The sequence below is a fragment of the Danio rerio genome, chromosome 22, assembly GCF_049306965.1.
Source record: "Danio rerio strain Tuebingen ecotype United States chromosome 22, GRCz12tu, whole genome shotgun sequence".
In the NCBI taxonomy this organism is placed as follows: domain Eukaryota; kingdom Metazoa; phylum Chordata; class Actinopteri; order Cypriniformes; family Danionidae; genus Danio; species Danio rerio.
In genome coordinates, this window is record NC_133197.1 from 39,472,015 (window position 1) to 39,493,208 (window position 21,194).

A 21,194-nucleotide genomic window follows, 5' to 3' on the forward strand; every position below is an offset into this window, starting at 1 on the left:
ATTGTTTAATCCATGTCTTATTCCTAAATAATTTATCAATCTCAGATAATGCTCTAGTTAGCTAAATGGAATTGAACACAACGTCTGCGTTCATATAAACGCACTTTCTTACAGAAAATAAGCATTAAAATAGGCTACGGATGAAGCGTTTAAATAAATAAGCGGCGCGGTGTTTTGCGGACTCGGTTCGGCCCGAGACTGATGTGGTGCTGGCTGACAGTGTGTGGTCTTATTGAGACCCCCATCCCCCTGTTTCCCTGCACCTGCACTGGATCATTCACCCAATGAGAGACATCTCTGACAGTTCTCAATTCAGCCCATCTCACAATGCCCAGTGCCCCTCCATCACTGCTGCCCCCCTCCCGCAAAAACCGCCACAAGAAACAACTTATTACTTTCTCCAAATAGTTTGCGCCTTTCTCCACCCATTTACTACCAGCGCCAACAGACACCAAATTACAAACACAAAAGCACTCACGCTACGCATAGATGTTTACAATTTAAGTGATTCAAGATCTCTCTCTCTCTCTCTCTCTCTCTCTCTCTCTCTCTCTCTCTCTCTGTGTGTGTGTGTGTGTGTGTGTGTGTGTGTGTGTGTGTGTGTGTGTGTGTGTGTGTGTGTGTGTGTGTGTGTGAAATTAAAAATAAATGAATTACCCTAGAATAGCCTATTTGCGCATTTGAGCTAACACAATAGCTGATATTTTAATAAACTGGTTAATTAGCATGGCATGTACTAATAAGCGAGCACTAATAACTAATAACAAATACAAACCGACAGTAGCCTAATATTATAATCATATTTAGGCTATTGTTTTATCGTAGGCTAATAATAATTATTACTTCAAGTTGTATTTGAGGTTTATTTTTCTGCTGTTGTAAAATGATTACATTATGATTATAACTAATATTTGCGCACATCTGAATTAAAATAGTACTGTCGAGTCTTGTTTTGCAGAACCGAAATGCAATACATTTTATAATAAGTCTGACGCCCGTTAGGCCTAAGTGGAGTAACACCGGCCGTGATTCAATAATAAAATTAAAAAATAATCCCGCCTTATTGTCATCTGAGGCGGATCTTTAAAAAGTTCAGATTTCAGCCAAAACAATAGGTTACATATATCATTCTGTTCAGCTTCCTGTGGAAAGGTTCCTCGGGTTAAACAAGAGAGTTTTGAGTAAAGTCGAGCGCTTACCACCTGTTGCTCTACAGATATCTGCTGCTCGCTTTCGCGGGTTTTTGCAGATTTCGCGCCATCTAATGTATTCCTTCAGATAAACGCTTCTTTTCAAAAAGAGGGAAACGAGTAAAAACACAATTGAAAAAAGGTTTTTATTGTTGGTCCCTAAAGTAAATCTAAACCGGCTCTTTAAATAGACCCTTTTATTGTTTTTCGTTAAAAATGGCCTAATTTATCTCGCGTTCAACAACAAATAACGCTTCACATGATACGAACTCGTCAACCATGTTGCCATTATAATTAATTCGAGTCATTTAACATATAATCCAAATCATCGCATCACTGTTTTTATCTAAAAAAAAAATTCTCACAACATGGCGTCATTCCAAATATGTCCGGCCTCAAAAATGAGTAATGTAAGTTTCTGTAAATTAGTATTTCATGAAAGAAATCCACAGCCACTCTTGGGGAATATGGTCATAAATAGCGCCAGATTATGATTCTTATCCTCCTGGCGTTAAATAGCCTTTTTGTTACATAACAATCTTGTTTCGGAGGTACAGGTGCAAAGAGCCTTAAATCCCTCAACACAAACTCAGCAAGAACAGTTTCCTTTGATAGCTATTCTGGCGTAGCCCATTAATATAGGCTACTTCAATGAAGAACGCTCATTTTCGTCCACTCACGTCCAGACTTAAATTCCCAGTTTATCAAACAGATTCAGCCATTACAACCAATTCCTCTGCTTGTATAAATAATGGATTCAAGCAGTGCTCCCTGACCCTTTGAGAGTCCGGCAGGGACACGTTTGTCGGAATGAGCCCTCGTCAAATATTCATTTAGCGCTTAATGTGAGCCCTTCTCCCCCGAGACCCGCTGTAATAGATGCCTCAGTGCTTTGGCAAGAAACAGCACTAATCTACCACAGAGCAGCAAAATATTCGAGCACACTTCAGATTTTTAAACTCCTCACATCCACACACGTAATCTTATCTTTAGCTCGTTTTCAAGACTGACAGATACACAGCACCGAAATTCACCAGCAGCAGGTTCTCTGTGGCCTGCGGTTGTAAACGGTGTCAAACACTAAACCAGTGTTTTAATACATTAACATTAATGCAAATGCAAAGCCTGTGGGGCCTGTGAAGCGCACAAATAAATCGAGAGACACCTAATATTTTTTGTTGTAATGGTTTTAATTCGGCAGCACGCTGAGCTAAATTTTCAGCGTACTATTTTTTTAATAAATAAATACGCATCTAATGTATGCTAACTTAAAAAAAACATTTTAATATGCGAGTACAAATGTATAAACCCATATGCATTATATAAATTACGGGCTGACATATATAAAGATGCAAATGTCATTGACTGTATTTTTTTAATTTTTATAAATACTTAATTATTTGCATTATAATTGTCATTATTTAACATTCGCATTTTAAAAATGATGACAGCTCAAAAATGAAAATATGTAAACTGCGCGCAGAAAAAAAACTAAACGTGCAGGCTTTATAAATCGTTGCACTCATATAAAAAATATAGAGAGTTTATAAAGTAAATGACTACCTTGACGTGCGTTCTTCATTGCATTTGGGCCGTTTTATGTCCCCAAGCAGAGCAGAGATTTACAGGCAAAACATAAACGCTGTGGTGTCGCTCCTCGTTTCCACTAAAAAATAGAAACGGTGTTAACTCACTAAATTTAAATAGCATCTAACATTTCATTTGTTTGACTGAAACAACAAAGCCAGACAGTTTTAACCGTGTGCATGCAATTTCAATGGAATACTTACTTTCAAAAAGCTGCACTCGTGTGTCAGTGTGCCATCTTATAAAGACAAATTAATGCAAATAATGCATAAACTTGTGGTTAATCATTTGTTTGAGCTAGAGTTAGTGAATGCACATTATTAAACCGTATAAGTGACATTTTCGTTTGTTTTGTTTGAGTAAATCAAACAACAAATATCATATTAGAATTGCAACCCAAATGGTAAACAAAATCAAAACCAGAAGCAATTTCAAATATCCAAATTTCAAAAATTTATTCATTTCAAACTGCATTGGAAAAAAAACTCATCTTGTAACTGTTATAATGATGTTATTAGTTAAAATATATACATGGAGCGTTGGCAACTGCGTACAGGCCACATTTTACAACTACGAAAAATGAAAGTTTTAAAATAAAAACTTAAAATATCACAGAAAATGTACAGAAAATTTACAAACCATGAGAAAATAAAGAACACAAACTTCATATATCTAACAGATGAAGAGTGGGAGACCGAAAATAATCAAGTGGAAATTAAAAAAAGCTGGAGAGTGCCTCTGTTCGTTCTCTCATTTAGAACTTAATAATAATAATAATAATAATAATAATAATAATAATAATAATAATAATAATGATTTATTACTATGTACCTTCAGTGAGAAACTCTTTAAATCCAGTTTTCATGTCAGCCTTTGCAAAACTTTGACGTAAACATCAGTTGTGCATCAATTTCTTGCACAATTTTTTATAATTTTTTTAAAACTTTCTGCTGTTTACAAACATTACATCTCGTTGTTGTTATTACGCTTCTTTTTTTAGATAAATACTGTACAAAAAGTCGATTGCAATAATAAAACATTTGATTCATTCTCCCCCCGCTTGTCAACCATGTCCAAATCTCATACACCTTTTGGAAACAAAACAGAACTGAAAAATCTAAATTAAAAAAATAATAAAATAAATCAGAAGAGAACAAAACAAAAACTGTGTGGAGTTCCTACCGTTCCTCTTTTTTTTAGTTTGTTTGTTTGTTTGTTTGTTTGTTTTTTAAATAGAAAGCAAAAGTTTTGTGTTCTTTCCTTGAGCTCTATACAACTTTTTCCCTCCCCAAAAGAAGTGTTCTGTACAAAAATAGTCCAGCAGTGTAGTAAAAAGAGTTCATTTTACATATGCGATAAGGGAATCGTGCCGTTAATCGTCGTACCGGGCACAGGTGCGCTCTGGTAATGTTGGGACATGTGCAGTCTGCTCTGAGCGCTCTGGTCCTGCACCTCCGCCCCGGGCAGGTACATACTGATCATGTCCCGCAGGTCCCCCGTTTGGCACTGTCCGGCCCGGGAATGAGACGACGACGTGACCACCGGCGGACTCGAACTAGACTCGGACTTGACCACCGAGCCCATGGAGCCCAGCGTCATTCCCGGCGTGCTTTGCTGCGAATAGGACATGCTGTAGGTGGGCGAGCCGTTCATGTAGGTCTGCGAGTTGGTCATGGAGTTGTACTGGAGCGCGCTCATGTCGTAGCGGTGCATGGGCTGCATCTGCGCCGTGTTGTGCGCGTTCAAACTCGGGTGCTGCGGGTAACCCAGCTGCTCCTGCATCATGCCGTAGCCTCCGTTGGTCCAGCCGTTCATATGCGCGTAGCTGTCCATCCTCTGGTTGACCCCGGCGCCCAAACCGGCCCCTACACCCACGCCGGCGCCCATGCCGTTGCCGCCCGGCGCCAGGAGCCCGCCCGGCAGGGTGTACTTGTCCTTCTTCATCAGGGTCTTGGTTTTCCTCCGGGGTCTGTATTTGTAATCCGGGTGTTCCTTCATGTGCAGAGCCCGAAGGCGTTTGGCTTCGTCGATGAATGGTCGCTTCTCGCTCTCGGACAGAAGTTTCCACTCGGCCCCGAGTCGCTTACTTATTTCCGAATTGTGCATTTTGGGGTTCTCCTGTGCCATTTTCCGCCGCTGTCCCCTCGACCACACCATGAAGGCGTTCATGGGTCTCTTGATGCGGTCCGGGCTGTTTTTCTGGTTGTTTCCCGAGGAGTTGGTGTTCCCCGTGCCCCCGGTGTTGGGCTGGGGCGCCGGGGGCTTCAGCTCGGTTTCCATCATGTTATACATTTAAACCGATTTTCTCGAAAGTCTACCCCACCAGCCGTAAAAATAAAAAATAAAGAAGTCCAAAAAGTGTGTGGAGAGGCTGCTGAAGTTACCTTAGCAGTTGGAGGTAACTTTGCTGGGAAAAGAAGCGCTCTTAGGTCCTGTTGTGCCCACAAACTTCTTTTCTTAGTCTTGAAGAATCAACACAAACTCGGTTTCCCTCCTCGCCAGAGCCCTTGTCAACTCCTGATACTTTTTGAACAAGTTAATAGACAACCATTCATAGAGCGACTGTCAGCGAATATAAATGGGTTTGTCGCTGACCAATCAGAGCGCGTCTGCTCCCTCGGTTTGCATAAAGGGGCGGGGTTACGGACGGTCAGCAGTGCAGCGCAGAGCCACAGGCAGTGGCTGTGAGTGTGTGTGTGTGTGTGTGTGTTTATGAGAGAGCTAAAGTGAGAATATTTCACACAAACCATTTTCCAATCAAACTCTGTATGATCTTAAGATTCTAAATAAACATTTAAAGTTTTATTATTAGTATTATTATTATTATTATTATTATTATTATTATTATTATTACTATTATTATTTATCGCTTTGTTTTTAGTGTAAGTTTGCGTATTCAACACATCAGTTAAACTCTTAAAGCACTGAAAATAAAATAAAGATTTTTTTAAGTTAAAACGGCAAGCTCATAATATTAAAAACTTCCAAAATAATGCGTGAATAAGCCGAATAAAATATAGCTATTTATTATTTAGTTCGCATTTAAAAATGAGCAGCGGCTTGTTTTATTAACGAATACAATAAAGTAAACGCAGGCGCACGAATTTAAAAGGTGTCATTTTAAAAACACTCGTTCTTGAGACATTATCCCAACTAACATGCCTGTATTTATGCCACTACACTTCAACCGGCTCAAGCTGAATGTGAATTAGAAAATGGAGGCCCGTCAATCATCACAAATAGGTAGTTTTGTTTCGGCTGTTGTCATTACATCACTCTGAACAAAAGCACGACAAAAGCCGACTACACTGACCATCTGAGTTGTAAGGATTTGTGTTATTAGGATTCACTCCATGAAGAGTGACAGGGGGAGAGGGTTTATTCAGCACAGCCTCCTTCAAAATAACAAGAGCACGGGCGCTTTGATTAAATCCAATTATTTGTATAATAACTAAAAACACAAGGAGCTATTTTTTGCCCAACACATCTATTCTCCGAGAATTACGATTAAAAGCTGATCATTCTTCCTGCAGAAGTTGACTTTACTCGACAAGAGTGGAACTAATATACAAACAGGCTTAATGTCAGGAGGAAAAAATGCCTATTTTATATTTTTCTTTTCCACGAAAGCATGTTTTATGTTTCAACAGCGTCCTCTTGCGGTCACACTGATACAAACTCGTGCTCCCTCAACATTTTCCACATGCACGCAGTTATTTTGGATTGCTTTATAAATAAGTTTTAGTCGCTGTACTTTTTATATAATTAGCGGGAGATAAAAAATAATAATTACACAAAACAAACAACATAAATTCCAACAATAATACTTATTTTTTTAGGGTTGCATGCATGAATAAATAAACACTCTCTCAGCGTCGTTTTAAACTTGTAAATCGACTAACAACGTGAGAATTTCAACACGACGGCAATGCAGCATGCGCCTTTATAATGCAAGTCTAAACTGCGCGCTCTCGATCTGCATTTGAGTGCCTTAATCTGCTTATGGAAATGTGTAGAACAGCGGGGAATCTCTAACATCCCAGAGTGGCTCCTGCTTTGGCTAAATTGTTAATTGTCACAGTTCTTCACAATAGGTGTATCAGCTCCTGAAAAGATTCTTAATATTAAACTAAAATATATATATGTAACAACTAATTTTATATATGCAAAAAAAAAATGTTTTTAACAAACATAAATTAACAGGCACGATAAAACAAATGTAACAAACAAAGATTTGGCATGTAAGAAAAATTATTCGTATTTTATAATATATGTCATTTATATATATATTTTTTTATCAACACATTTTTTAAACTAAAGCGATATAATAAACGAATAAATTAAAATAACTAGCCTACAACAAAAAAGAAATGTGTCATTCACCCGTGCCCTCATGTTTGCGCTCAATAATTAAACGCAAATTCAGCGGCGCATCTTTACCTATATATGCATTTATAAATTAGCTCGAGAATTACACAAAACCTTCTTTATAATTATTCAAGCATTTAATCCTAAAATTGGGAGATACAAATTACTACATATTAAGAGTGAGACGGGGGATAAAGGGGAAAGACATGGAGATGTGTCCACTAGGGGCCGCACTGACTGCAGATCAAAATTTGACTCATAACCCATTTCATACAGGCTGCTTCTGAAAAATGATAACGGTTTCCACTTTATTTAGATGTTTTTAACAGTAATATATAAAAATAGCGAAGACTGGATTAGCATTTTTTATCATTAAAACAAAATAGCGAATTTAGCAATTATATAAAAAGTTAGACATAATTTAAAACAAGCCTGTCATTTTGACATTTCTAATTATTATTAATCTTTGTAATAAACGCCGCTTTAAAATTATAATTCGCATACATTTTAAGCACATTTGTGCGTATTAATTGCACTTAATTTCAACTCGTTTTAATTAATATCATCAAAGTAAGTAAATGTGAAAAACAAACGTTAGTTTGTTTGTATTTTCCAAAGTTTGCCAAACAGCCGCGAACACTCAACAAGTACGATTTTTACTATAGTACATGCATCCAATAAAACCAATAACATACAGGCTAGTGGATCGCTTGAATAAATAATGCAACTTCCAAAGTTTTAATATCAAATCAACCCCACGCTGTTTACATCTCTAATTAAATCCAGTCCCAGCAGACAGACACGCACAAACGAGCCGCACACCCAAAAGTTACTCACACTCACTTTGACTGACACATCCAAAAGTTCCCCGCGCCTGCCGGCCGGATCCTCCCATGCGCGCCCAGCGAGGAGTCGCTTTTTCCGGCCGCGCAGTTTTCCGGCAGCCGCTCTCATGATCCATAGCGTCCAGTCGCTCCGTGTGCCCGCTCAGAGTGCTCTCAGCGCGGCTGCTCTCACCCGCCTCAGCCCCTCTGCAGCTCCACGCCATCTGAAAAGGGGCCGATTGAAAAAGAAGAAGAATGCATCAAGAACAACAAAAGTCACTTATAGCAAGTCTACAAAAACCCCCACCAAACATAATGAGAAGGAGAAAGCTTTATATTTTTTCACCGGGTATTCAGAGATAATTTGAAGCCATTGTTTCTGGCACAGATGGCTCTTTTTAATACAATAACACTGTGAGCTCCACCAACAATAAAAATCTAAAGCCTTCTCCTGAATAACAGTTTTTTGTTCGCTCTTGTAAAGGGCCAACAAAAGCAGTCGTGAGGTAATGGGCTGGCTTTTTTCAAACGCAAAGAATGGCTATTTGATAAAGATTTTTTACTTCAGAAAATACACTGCCATGTCATCTGTATAGCCCGCTGCCATAAATCCAGCGCAACAAGAAACCACTGGAGCATGCATTTAAATAATCACAAACTCAAAGACACACATTTTACATTATTATGATTATTTCATATTCATAATCAATAGTAAAAACAATGCATGTATAATTGAGCAATTTTGCATTTCTGCAATCCAAATTAGCTACTCAAAAAAAAAAGAGAAAATCTATTTGGCTTAATATGCACCAAATTCAACAACAGCGGCCATTGATTTTGGTACGAATTATGCCTAATAAGATCTACAATATTTAACAAAAGAAGCTTAAATTGAAAAATAAGATGCTTTGAAGCAATGATCCCGGCCACATTCGGTGTCGGTGTCACTTTTTGGCTCTGACTGGGTCAGTGCTCTCATCGGTTTTGACAGGGTATCGGGCTAGAAAGGAACAAGGCGAAAACAAAAGGCCTCTGCAGGAAAAGTTGTTGGTTTGTGCCCGTGTTTGTCTACCTTTCTATAGGAATTACGGGCCGCCCTATACCTCCGTCCTGACAGTAATCCACTGCGCCGGCTGTGGAGGCTTTGTCTACTCATACAACACGGTTCAGTGTTAATCTCTACGGTGCTGCTACAAAAGAAAAGCAATAATGACTTCAATCAAAATACTACCCTGACTAATGAGCCCCGCGAAGAAAACGGATGGAAAATGGTGCAGATCATGTGTAGGCCGTGATAATGATAATCATAAAACAAGCGAGCGGAAATATCAGTAGTAGTTAGTGATTCATAGTTTTTTGTGTGTCAAGTTGATGATTGGATTATCAGATTACCACAGATTGCCTTATTAAACTGATCTCATGCCGACCACAGTCAGAGTCAAACATTGCACTGCTTAAATGCTTTGTTTCATCTTGTCCGATTATCAATCTAGTCCAAATGCAATGATTTTCTTGCGTAGATTTTTTAATCATGTTTCTTCTAGTCCAAATATCATTGATTTTCTTGCTTGCATTTTTTCATTTATTTATTTATTTATTTATTTATTTATTTATTTATTTATTGGTCTTGTTGCTTTGAGTCCAAATATCAATCTACTCCAAATATCAATCTAGGCTTTATTTAAATTATTTTCTTGCTTATATTTTTGCTTTTGTTTCTTCTAGTCTAAAAATCAATGAATTTCTTGCTTATTTTTTTTATTCTTCTAGTCCAAATATAAATCTAGTCCATATATCAATGATTGGTTTTGGTCTCGCTTCTTCTAGTCCAAATAAAAATAATTTTCTTGCTTAGATTTTTTTACATTTTTGGTCATTTTTCTTCTAACCCAAATATTAATCTAGTCCAAATATCAATCCAGTCCATATATAAATAATTTTCCTGCTTGTTTTTTTTTTTTTTTTTTTTTTTTTTTTGTCTTGCTTCTTCTAGTCCAAATATCAATTTAACACAAATATCAATGATATTCCTGCTTGGATTTTTTTATAATTTAACACATAAAAATGATCTTCCTTCTTAGGTTTTTACTTTTGTTGGTTTTTATTTTTAGCCCCAATATTAATCTAGTCCAAATATCAATCCAGTCCATGTATAAATTATTGTCTTGCTTTTTTTGCCTTTTTTCTTCTAGTCTAAATATCAATCTAGTCCAAATATCAATGATTTTCTTGCTTAGATTTTTTTTTGGTCTCGTTTCTTCCAGCCCAAATCAGTCTAGTCCAAATATCAATCTAGTCCTTGTATAAATTATTTTCTAGCTTAGATTTTTTTTTTTGGTTTTGGTTTTTCAAGTCCGAATATCAATTTAATACAAATATCAATGATTTTCCTGCTTAGATTTTTTTAAATATTGATTCTTCTAGTCCAAATATCAATCTAGTTCCATATATCAATGATTTTCTTGCTTGTTTTTTTTTTTTTTGGACTTGTTTCTTTTAGTTCAAATATTAATCTAGTCCACATATCAATCTAGTCCTTATATAAATTATTTTCTTGCTTTGATTTTTTTATTTTGTTTCTTTTAATCTAAATATCAATGATTTTCTTGCTTAGATTTTTTTTATCTTGTTTCTTCTAGTTCAAACATCAATCTAGTCCATATAATAATGATTTCCTTGCTTGGATTTGTTTCTTTCTTGTTTCTTCTAGTCTAAATATCTAGTCATATATCAATGATTTTGTTTTGGTCTCGTTTCTTCTAGTCCATATATGAATGATTTTCTTGCCTGGATTTGTTTTGGTCTCATTTCTTCTTGTCCAAATATCAATGTGTTTCTTGCTTGAATTTTTTTATCGTGTTTTTTCTAGTCAAACATCAATCTAATACAAATATCAGAGATCTTCTTGCCTGTATTTTTTGTTCTTGTTTCTTTTAGTCCGAATATCTAGTAAATATATCAACAATTTTCTTGCTGAGATTTTTTTTTGGTCTTGTTTCTTCTTGTCCAAATATCAATAGTTTTCTTGCTTAGATTTCTTTATGTCTTGTGTCGAGTCCAAATATCTACAAATCCTTAAATCAACACACATTTTCAAGACTAACAAAACTATTGTCTTGTGTGAAGAACTAATATGTCAAAAGTAAGTGAGTTTTTCCTTAAAAAAGCTAAATCTGCCAATGGGGTTACGCTAAATAATATTACACCAGAGTTAAAAACACGATTATTTATCTTACTTTATTGGTAGATTATTTAGCTTGTTTTAAGGAAAAACACACTTAATTTTGATTCATTATTTCTGAAAATAATAAATTTTTTTATTAATTGGTAGATTTTTGGACTTGAAAGAAGATAACAAATCTTTATATATATATATATATATATATATATATATATATATATATATATATATATATATATATATATATATATATATATATATATATATATTGTTTGCAGTGTGAGCAGCAACCTTTAAAAGCTAGCAAAACAAACTTGCGCATCTCTACATCCGCTGCATAGTTCACTTCTGCATCGCAGTTGTCGAATACTAATGCGTTTCAGATGGAGTCGGCCTGGATTGCTGATGTATGAATGAATGGCCGTTCATTTCCATATGCATGAGTGTGTTTCTCAGTGCTATTTTGTGCGCATTATGGTTACACAAGCCGGGCTTAATGGGAGGATGACACTTTAGACCCCTGTGCTCTTCCTTTTGGGCCCCGTTGAATCTGTAATCAAGGGGAAGCGTTTCAGGGTTGGAGACCTGTCAGTCACTGCCCGAGTGAACCTGCGTGTGAACTCCTGCAAACCCTCAATGAACTGAGCTCCAGTGGGACCAGACGACTAGACACTCCCTGTGTGTGTTATTAATGCACCGTAATAGCATTTCTGTTATTAAATTAGCTCACTGCGGAGGCCATGTTACATAAATTGCTTAATCTGAAAGAAAACTAACATATATTACATTATTTTCTTATTCATGTATACAACACACTTAAAAATCTGTGGTTTGTGTGTGTGTGTGTGTTTGTGTGTGTGTGTGTGTGTGTGTAATAACAAAATATCACCAAAATCACAAAGAAAGAACAAAGTTATATATTTCAGGAGCAAAATGTACATTTTCCCAAGTATTTAAAGTAAAATAAAACTACAATGTCATTAAAATATAAAATTTAACTATTTTATAATAAAATAATAAGTTGTTGTGACTTGTTCCTGTATGCAAAATACTTAAAAATATGTGTTTGTATAACAAAATATCACCAAAATCACAAAGAAAACCATAAAGTTATATATTTCAGGAGCAAAATTTACCCCTTTTTTCCGGTATTTAAAGTAAAATAAATACTATAACGTGATTTAAATACGAAATTACACCTTTTTATAATTAAATAATAATAAGTTATTGTGACTTGTTTATTAACAAAACCTACTTTAAAAATTGTGTTTGTGTGTGTATAATAACAAAATATCACCAAAATTACAAAGAAAGAACATAAAGTTATATATTTCAGGAGCTAAATTGAAAATTTTGAGGTATTTAAAGTAAAATAAATACTATAATGTCATTGAAATATAAAATTAAACTATTTTATAAAAAATAAAAAGTTGTCGTGACTTGTTCATGTATGCAAAAATACTTAAAAATGTGTGCTTGTGTGTGTGTAATAACAAAATATCACCAAAATCACAAGGAAAGAACAAAGTTATTTATTTGAGGAGCAAAATTGACCCTTTTCGTAGTTAAGTAATAATAATAATATGTTGTTGTTGTGACTTGTTTATGTAAAAAACATACTTGAAAAAATTGTGTTTGTGTGTGTATAATAACAAAATGTCATAAAACACATTTTGCTGTAAAACACACACAAAAAGGAAAGAACATAAAACTATATATATTGCAGGAGCAAAATGATCATTTTTAATGTATTTAAAGTAAAATAAATACTACAATGTCGTTGAAATATAAAATTAAACTATTTTATAATAAAAAAAATATAATAAATAAGTTTTTATGACTTGTTCATGTATGCAAAATACTTAAAAATGTGTGTTAGTGTGTGTGTAATAATAAAATATCACAAAAATCACAAGGAAAGAACATAAACGTATATATTTCAGGAGCAAAATTATAATTTTTCCAGTATTTAAAGAAAAATAAATACTATAATGGGGTTTAAATAGGAAATTACACCTTTTTGTAATTAAATAATAATAATAATAATAAGTTGTTGTGACTTGTTTATGTACAAAACATACTTAAAATTTTTTGTTTGTGTGTGTATAATAACAAAATGTCACCAAAATCACAAAGAAAGAACATAAAGTTATGAGTTTGAGGAGCAATACTGACGTTTTTCTGCATTTATAGTAAAATAAATACTACAATGTGGTTTAAATATAAAATTAAATTATTTTATAATAAAATTTTTTTTTTTAAAGTTGTTGTGACTTGTTCATGTTTACAAAATACTTAAAAATGTGTGTTTGTGTGTGTATAATAACAAAATGTCACCAAAATTACAAAGAAAGAATATAAAGTTATATATCTCAGGAGCAAAATCGACCCTTTTTTCCTGTATTTAAAGTAAAATAAAGACTACAATGTGGTTTAAATATGAAATTATATTATAATTATATTTATAATAATAATAAAAATAAAATATATAAGTTGCTGTGACTTTTATGGGATAAATTTGTATTTATTTTAGAAAAAACAAAATAATAAATAGGTGAAAAATGTTCTGCAGGCAAACTATAACTTTAATAACCATAATGCTTATTTCAGTAAAACATTTCACTTGCTTATTTTAATGCACTTAAATTTATATATAAATTAATTACGTATTTAATGTAAATAAATAAGACATTAAAATGTAAATAATTTTTTATTTGTTTTAATAAAAAAGTTTTATTTGTTCACATTAATTAACATGAACTAATAACAATAAAAATAAATGCTTCCTAAACATTTATCACTCTTAAATCGTGTTCATTTTAATGTTAATGCATTATTAAAATCGATGTTCATTCATTCATTCACCTTCCACCTCCCTTTATTCATCATAGGTCACCACACTGGAATGAACCGCCAATTCTTCCAGCGTATGTTTTACACAGCGGATGTCCTTCCAGCCGCAACGCGGTACTGGGAGACACCCATACACACTCATTTACACACACAAAATCATACACTACAGCCAATTTAGCTTATTCAATTCATATAGTGCATGTGTGTTTGGATTCTAGGGGAAACCGGAGCAACCAGAGGAAACCAACACTAATACCGGGAGAACATGCAAACTCCCCACAAAAATGTCAACTGGCCCAGCAAGGACTCGAACCAGCGACCTTCGCTTTGAGGACAAAATGTCATTCAGTGAAACCATATTTTCTAGACCAAAAATTGATGTTACCCATTATTTAGCAATACATTTTAATCATTTAAAAGAGCCACCTAAATTCACTCACTTATTCGTTTACAAATTTAAATAAGCCCACATCGGAATATGTTTAATTCCTGCTGAATGACAACCGATGATTATTTCATCCACATTTTAACGCATTTTATTCGTGGAGAAAGTTGTCTGAAGCATTAAAGTAGACACTTCAAGAAGTAGCCACTTTTTTAGGATGCTCTCCACCAGCTTTGTTTGTCCTGAGACATGACGGATACGCTTTCACGGCAGCAACACTCTGAATTAGTGCAACTCATCAAGCTTAACTAAATGCCTCTACCGTTTTGTGTGGGATGTTTTCACATTCGTACGACAGGAAAATACGTGTCATTCACTGAGATGATCACTTCTCTGTGTGTGATCTACCTGCCACATAGACTAAACATCCTGGAAACTGTTTAACAGCGGGAGAACGGGATCAAAACCATTCCTTTAGCTGAAGACACGAGCCGTGAAAGCCTTGAGATTCATATAGGGTCAGGAGGAAATGCAGGCGCCGTTATCTGCAGAGCTACATCACGTGGATGCGGTTCAGGCTACCAGTATAGAGAGATGCTTTTCAGTCATAACTTCTGCTTCGTTTGATTGTATGTGTGTCCTCTAAGTTGGGGGGGGGGGGGGTAATCTATAACAACTTACGTTATTAAGCAGGATCTTAAAGGTCAGATTCACATCGCAACATTTCCAGAGCAGCACATATTAATTTTCTTGGTATTCCGAGTTGTCTTAGGACCTCAAGGTCTTCTTGCTTTTGAAATGTTTAATTAAACGACTTCGCCTCATCGTCAGCAACATGAAACGAAAGAGGGAAAACAGGTTGCTCGACCTCCAGAGCAACACAAAAGACATTATTCGAAATCACCACCGACAGCAAATAAGGTGCAGGGAACATATGGCTTATATTTACTCATCTTGTCTCGCTCCAGTTGAATTCAATTAAAAGGCGTCTGACTTGGAAATATAGAGTGCCGTGACACTAAGCTGACACACTCTGGTGCCTGAAAATGCACTGGATTTTACCAGCCAATCCAATCCAGTATTGATTAGGCCACTGACACACGACCAGAGACTCCCCCGAGTGCCATCAACATCCCAAATGTCGGCAGCAGTTTCTGATACCCTTCAGCGTCTTAACGCAACACATGCAGAACTGTCGTCAAGGTGTGAACTATAACCCTAAGGAAACCAAAGATGGTGGATTTCTGACAGGACACAGTTATGTGGTTGTTAGGGTGTCCTTGATTGTTGCTGAGGCCTTTCCATGGTCTTTTAAATTCTTACCTACTTGTCAATGTCAAATGGCATCCAACAGAACCTGCTGAAATACCGTTCAGATATTGTGGTTGTGTTTGATCAGGTTATGGGTGTTTCCCGTTGGTTAAAACTGTTGGACCCCCTCCTACCAATGTTTGGGCTCCTAGAGTCATCACCAATTCTCCACCCATACAGGTCTATCTGAAAAGAGACAGATCAAGATACAAAAACACAAACACAACCAAAGGAACTTGCTGTAAAGATGCTGCAGAGTTCTGGATTTCTGCCAGGGCACAGTTATGCGGTTGTTAGGGTGTCCTCGATGGTTGCTAAGGCTTTTTCAGGGTCTTTTGAGGGGATTTTAAATTCTGACATACTGGTCTGTGTCAAATAGAACCCAACAGAACCTGCTGGAATACCATCCAGGTATTGTGGTTGTGTTTGATCAGGGTATGGGTGAGTTAGGGGTGGGGGTTTCTCATTGGTTGGAACTGTTAGACCCACTCCTACCAATGCTGGGGCTCCTGCAATTCTCTACCCATACAGGTCTGTCTCAAAAGAGACAGATCAAGATACAAAACCTCAACCGAAATCAAAAGATCTTGCTGTAAAGATGCTGCAATGTTTCTGGATTTCTGCCAGGTTATGTGGTTGTTAGGGTGTCCTTGATAGTTGCTAAGGCCTTTTCAGGGTCTTTTGAGGCCATTTTAAATTCTTACATACTGGTCTGTGTCAAATGAAACCCAATAGAACTTGCTGAAATACTGTTCAGATAGTGTGGTTGTGTTTGATCAGGGTATGGGGGTGTTAGGGGTGGGGGTTCCTCATTGGTTGAAACTGTTGGACCCCCTCTTACCAATGCTGGAGCCCCTAGATGCATCACTAATTTTCGACCAATACAGGTCTATGTCAGAAGAGACAGATCAAGATACAAAAACTCTGAAAACCGGTGACCGGTGACACAAAAACCGAATTTAAAAGATCTTGGTGTAAAGATGCTGCAGTCTTCTGGATTTTTGCCAGGGCACTGTTATGTGGTAGTTAAGGTGTCCTTGATAGTTGCCAAGGCTTTTTCAGGGTCTTTTGAGAACATTTTAAATTCTTACATACTGGTCTGTGTCAAATGAATAGAACTTGCTGAAATACTGTTCAGATATTGTGGTTGTGTTTGATCAGGTTATGGGGCTGTTAGGGGTGGGGGTTCCTCATTGGTTGAAACTGTTGGACCCCCCTCATCCCAATGCTTGGGCCCCTTGTGACCAATTCTCTACCCATACAGGTCTAAAAGAGACAGATGAAAATACAAAAACTCAACCTAAATCAAAGGAACTTGCTGTAAAGATGCTGCAGAGTTCTGGATTTCTGCCAGGGCACTGTTATGTGGTTGTTAGGGAGTCCTCGATAGTTGCTAAAGACTTTTCCGGGTCTTTTAAGGGGATTTTAAATTTTAACATACTGGTCTGTGCAAATGGAACGCAACAGACCCTGCTGAAATACCATTCAGATATTGTGGTTGTGTTTGATCAAACTATGGGGTGATAAGGGTGGGGGTTCCTCATTAGTTGAAACTGTTGGACCCAAAGGTGTGTCCCCAAGGGTCCTTAATAGTTGCTTAGACACTTTCAGGGTCTTTTGGGAAAGAAATTTTAAATTCTTAACCCAACTGAACTTACTGAAAAAGCGTTCAGATATTGTGGTTGTTCTTGATCACATTATGGTGGTGTTAGGGCGTACCCTGTTGAATGAAACTGTTGAACCCTCCTCATACTAATGCTGGGGCCCTTACAGTCATCACAAATTATTTACAGATACAGGTCCATCTATCTCAAAAGAAACAGATTAAGATACCAAAAAAAAAGAACTTGCTGTAAAGATGCTGCAGTGTTCTAGATTTCTGCCAGGACACAGTTGTTAGTGTGTCCTCAATAGTTGCCAAGGCATTTTCAAGGTCTTTTCAGTAATAATTCTAAAATTCTGATCTGTCGAACAGAACCCAACAGAACTTGCTGAAATACTATTTAGATATTGTGGTTGCATTTGATCACATTGTAGGGGTGTGAGGGGTGGGGCATATCCTATTGGTTGAAACAATTGGACTCCCCTCCTACCAAAGCTGGGGCCCTTAGAGTCTTCACAAATTCTCTACCCATACAGGTCTAAAAGAGACAGATCAAAATACAAAAACTAAACCAAAACCAAAGGAACTTGCTGTAAAGATGCTGCAGTGTTCTTGATTTCTGCCAGAACACTGTTATGTGGTTGTTAGGGTGTCCTCGATAGTTGCTATGGCCTTTTCAGAGTCTTTCGGGTGTTTATTAAATACTTAAAAATCAACAGAACTAGCTGAAATAGCATTCAGATATTGTGGTTGTGCTTGCTTACAATATGGGGTGTGAGGGATGGGGAATATCCCATTGGTTGTAATGGTTGGACCCCCTCCTACCAATGCTGGGGCCCTTAGAGTCATCACCAATGTTCTACCTAGGCAGCTCTATGTCAGAAGAGATATGAAACACAACTAAAACCAAAGGAACTAGTTTAAATGATGTTCTGGGACAGGTTTAAAGGATGGGGGGTGGGAGATTTAGAACATCCAGGGCCTTTAAAATTGTGACAACCTTTATCTGGGGTTGCTGAACAGTGTTTTTGAGATGCAGGGGCCCCTAGACTCATCTCTACCTTTCCTCCCTTTTAGAAGTGGCCCTGACCACAATGATCCAAGAATGCTGTGATCCTAGTTGATCATGTAGGGGGATGGGGGACAGCCAGGGGTCCTTAAAATCGTCACAACCTTTACCTTGTGTGGCTGCATAGGGTTCTTGACATACAGGGGCCCCTAGACTCATTAATACCTTTCTCCTCATAACAGTGGCCCTGGGCACAATGATCCAAAGATGTTCTTCAGACCCTGGTCTTTCCTGTAGGGAAGGACAAACAACTCTCTAAAATTGTCACAACCTTCACTCAAGTTTACTACATAGCGTCTCTTGACACAAAGAGGCCCCTAGACTCCTCACTACACTTCACCCCTATTTCAGTAACGGTAGCCACAAGGATCCAAGCTGATTCTTAACTTGGTTGATCATGTAGGGGGATGGGGGGCAGCCAGGGGCCCCTAAAATGGTCACAATCGTCACTAAGGGTTGCCACCCAAGATTTTTGACACACACAGGCCCCTAGACCAATCAATACCTTTCTACCTTCCCTATAAAAATGACCCTGGCCAGAATGATCCAAAGATGTTCTGACCATGGTTAATCATGTAGGATAAAATTGTCACAACCTTTACCCAGAACAGGGTTCATGATACCTTTCGAATCTTTATTTGACGCTCTTTAAGGCAAGTAAGGACAATTCTAAGGTCCCAAACACTTTGGAGGTCCCATAAACCTGCATTATTAGTATTAACATTATTAGCAGGGTGTCCAACCTCTAATATTCTTTAGGGCCCACAATTGCTAGCCTCACTCCTGCAAGGCATGGTTATGCCACTGTTAGGGCGATCTCGATGTTTGTAGGGCATTTCCAGGATGTTCAGCGTGGTTGATAGTTAAATAAATACTTGTCTACGTCAAAAGAAACACAACTACTTGTGAACAAACCAATTAAACTAATGGAAATGATAATGAAATGTTCTGGGATGGCTGCTTGTTCTTTGCTACATGGCTGCTAAGGCAATCTCAATGTTTGCTAGTGCATTTCTGAGGTGTTTGCTAGATGAAACTGAGCTTGTTGCAATGATGCTAGCATCATTTCTAGGGCATAGTCAAAGGTTTTGTGGGGTTTGTATTAATGATAATCTACACCCAAAGTTCAGTCCTTTAGAAAAGTTATTTCCTTTTGCAATTCAAGGTAGAGTAAGGGGGTTGTTCAAAATGCCAAACCCTAAATATGACATACACTAGCTTACTAGTCTCAATCAAAGATAGCAGTAGCAAGGAATACATTTCAAGCAAATAAAAACCCAAAATATTGGTAAATGCATCTGAAAGAGGCTCCATGAATCACATGCATGTTAATCAAACTTCATAGACACAAACACAACAGACAGGTGCTATCGAAACGCTAGATATGGGCTCTTTAGCACAGAGAGCTCATACGGAAACAGAGCTCCAGCAACCCTTCATAATGAACAGATAGATAACAGAACACTTGCTCACTGTAACGGCAATAATAGATCCGTATAAATTGTGCGGGGTTGCTGATGCATTGACAGTGCTTACTAGACAGATACTCCAACAGCAGACATACCGATGGGTTTTGTTTACCGGCCAATTTGAATTCAAATAAAGCTTTGCTTTCGCTGACTGCACATCATTATCCATGAGACTATAATCCCACCAGCAAATCCTACAGCTTCCAGAGCCAGACCTTTTGTTTGGGATTACTGGAAGCTTAGCCTATAACAAAGAGAAATGAGGCATTTCCCTCATCCTCCGTAATTAAGTGTGAAGAGTTGTTTCAAATCCGTACGAGAAACTGGACACACCGCAGGATGATACCTCTTAGACTCCGGTGACATGAGGTGTCCTTTGCATTTCCGCTTATGAGTATCATAAGATAAAGGCTTAGCGAGCACCTCATAAACATAAAAGGCATGGCCGAGGACACCTTGGCTTCTCTTCAGGGTTTTTGTCTGCAGTTAAAACAACATGTATTGTGAATATTCCAGAAAAAAGGTAAAGGTTTTTCACTAGTCACCCTAGGTATGGGAGGATAACTTGGGCTTTGGAAAAGTCAAGGTTTTAAAATTAAAATGTATTAAAATTTTCTTACTTAGAATTTTTTGTCTTGTTTGTAGTCCAAATATCCAAACATTATTAAATCAAGAAGCATTTTTCTAGGCTAGCAAAACATATTGTCTTGTTTTAAGAAAATAATATGTTAAAAGAAAATAATAATAATAAAAATAATAACAATAATAATAATAATAATAATAATAATAAATAACAATAATAATAATAATAATAATAATAATCATAAAAAATAATAAAAAATAATAATAATAATAACAATAATAATAATAATAATAATAATAATAAATAACAATAATAATAATAATAATAATAATAATAATAATCATAAAAAATAATAAAAAATAATAATAACAATAATAATAATAATAATAATAATAATAAAATAATAATAATACAAATAATAATAATAATAATAATAATAATAATAATAATAATAATAATAATAATAATAAGTTTCCTTAAAAACAAGCAAAATAATCTTGTTTTTCCTTTTGACGTAAGATTATTTTGCGTACCCCATTGGTTTAAGGAAAAACTCACTCAACTTTGACATATTATTTCTTAAGACAAGACAGTATGTATTGCTTGTCAAGAAAATTCAGCTTGAATTAAATTTTTTTAGACATTTTGACTAGAAAGAAGACAAAAAATATATAAAAAAATCATTTGGTAACACTTTACAATAAGGTTCATTAGTTAATGTTAATTAATGCATTTAATAACATGAACAAACAATGAACAATACATCTACTA

The 21,194-nt window shown here is 36.2% G+C and overlaps 1 protein-coding gene and 1 long non-coding RNA gene across 12 annotated transcripts in view; both read right to left on the reverse strand.

Annotated features, from left to right (window-relative positions):
- Positions 1 to 21,194, reverse strand: part of sox2ot (SOX2 overlapping transcript) — a 258,951-nt gene that overhangs the window by 68,194 nt on the left and 169,563 nt on the right. For 9 of the 11 annotated variants that reach the window (XR_011008309.2, XR_011008310.2, XR_002456526.3 and 6 more), the window contains one exon: positions 7,989 to 8,193. This is a non-coding gene — a long non-coding RNA (SOX2 overlapping transcript). Of the gene's footprint in view, positions 1 to 7,982; positions 8,194 to 8,315; positions 8,424 to 21,194 lie in introns of those variants that run through there. The other 2 variants (XR_002456529.2, XR_002456527.2) reach the window with 2 other exon arrangements.
- Positions 3,207 to 5,292, reverse strand: sox2 (SRY-box transcription factor 2). The gene is given in 1 exon segment (NM_213118.1): positions 3,207 to 5,292. A coding segment is annotated over 1 exon segment (948 nt). The 5' UTR covers positions 5,070 to 5,292; the 3' UTR covers positions 3,207 to 4,121.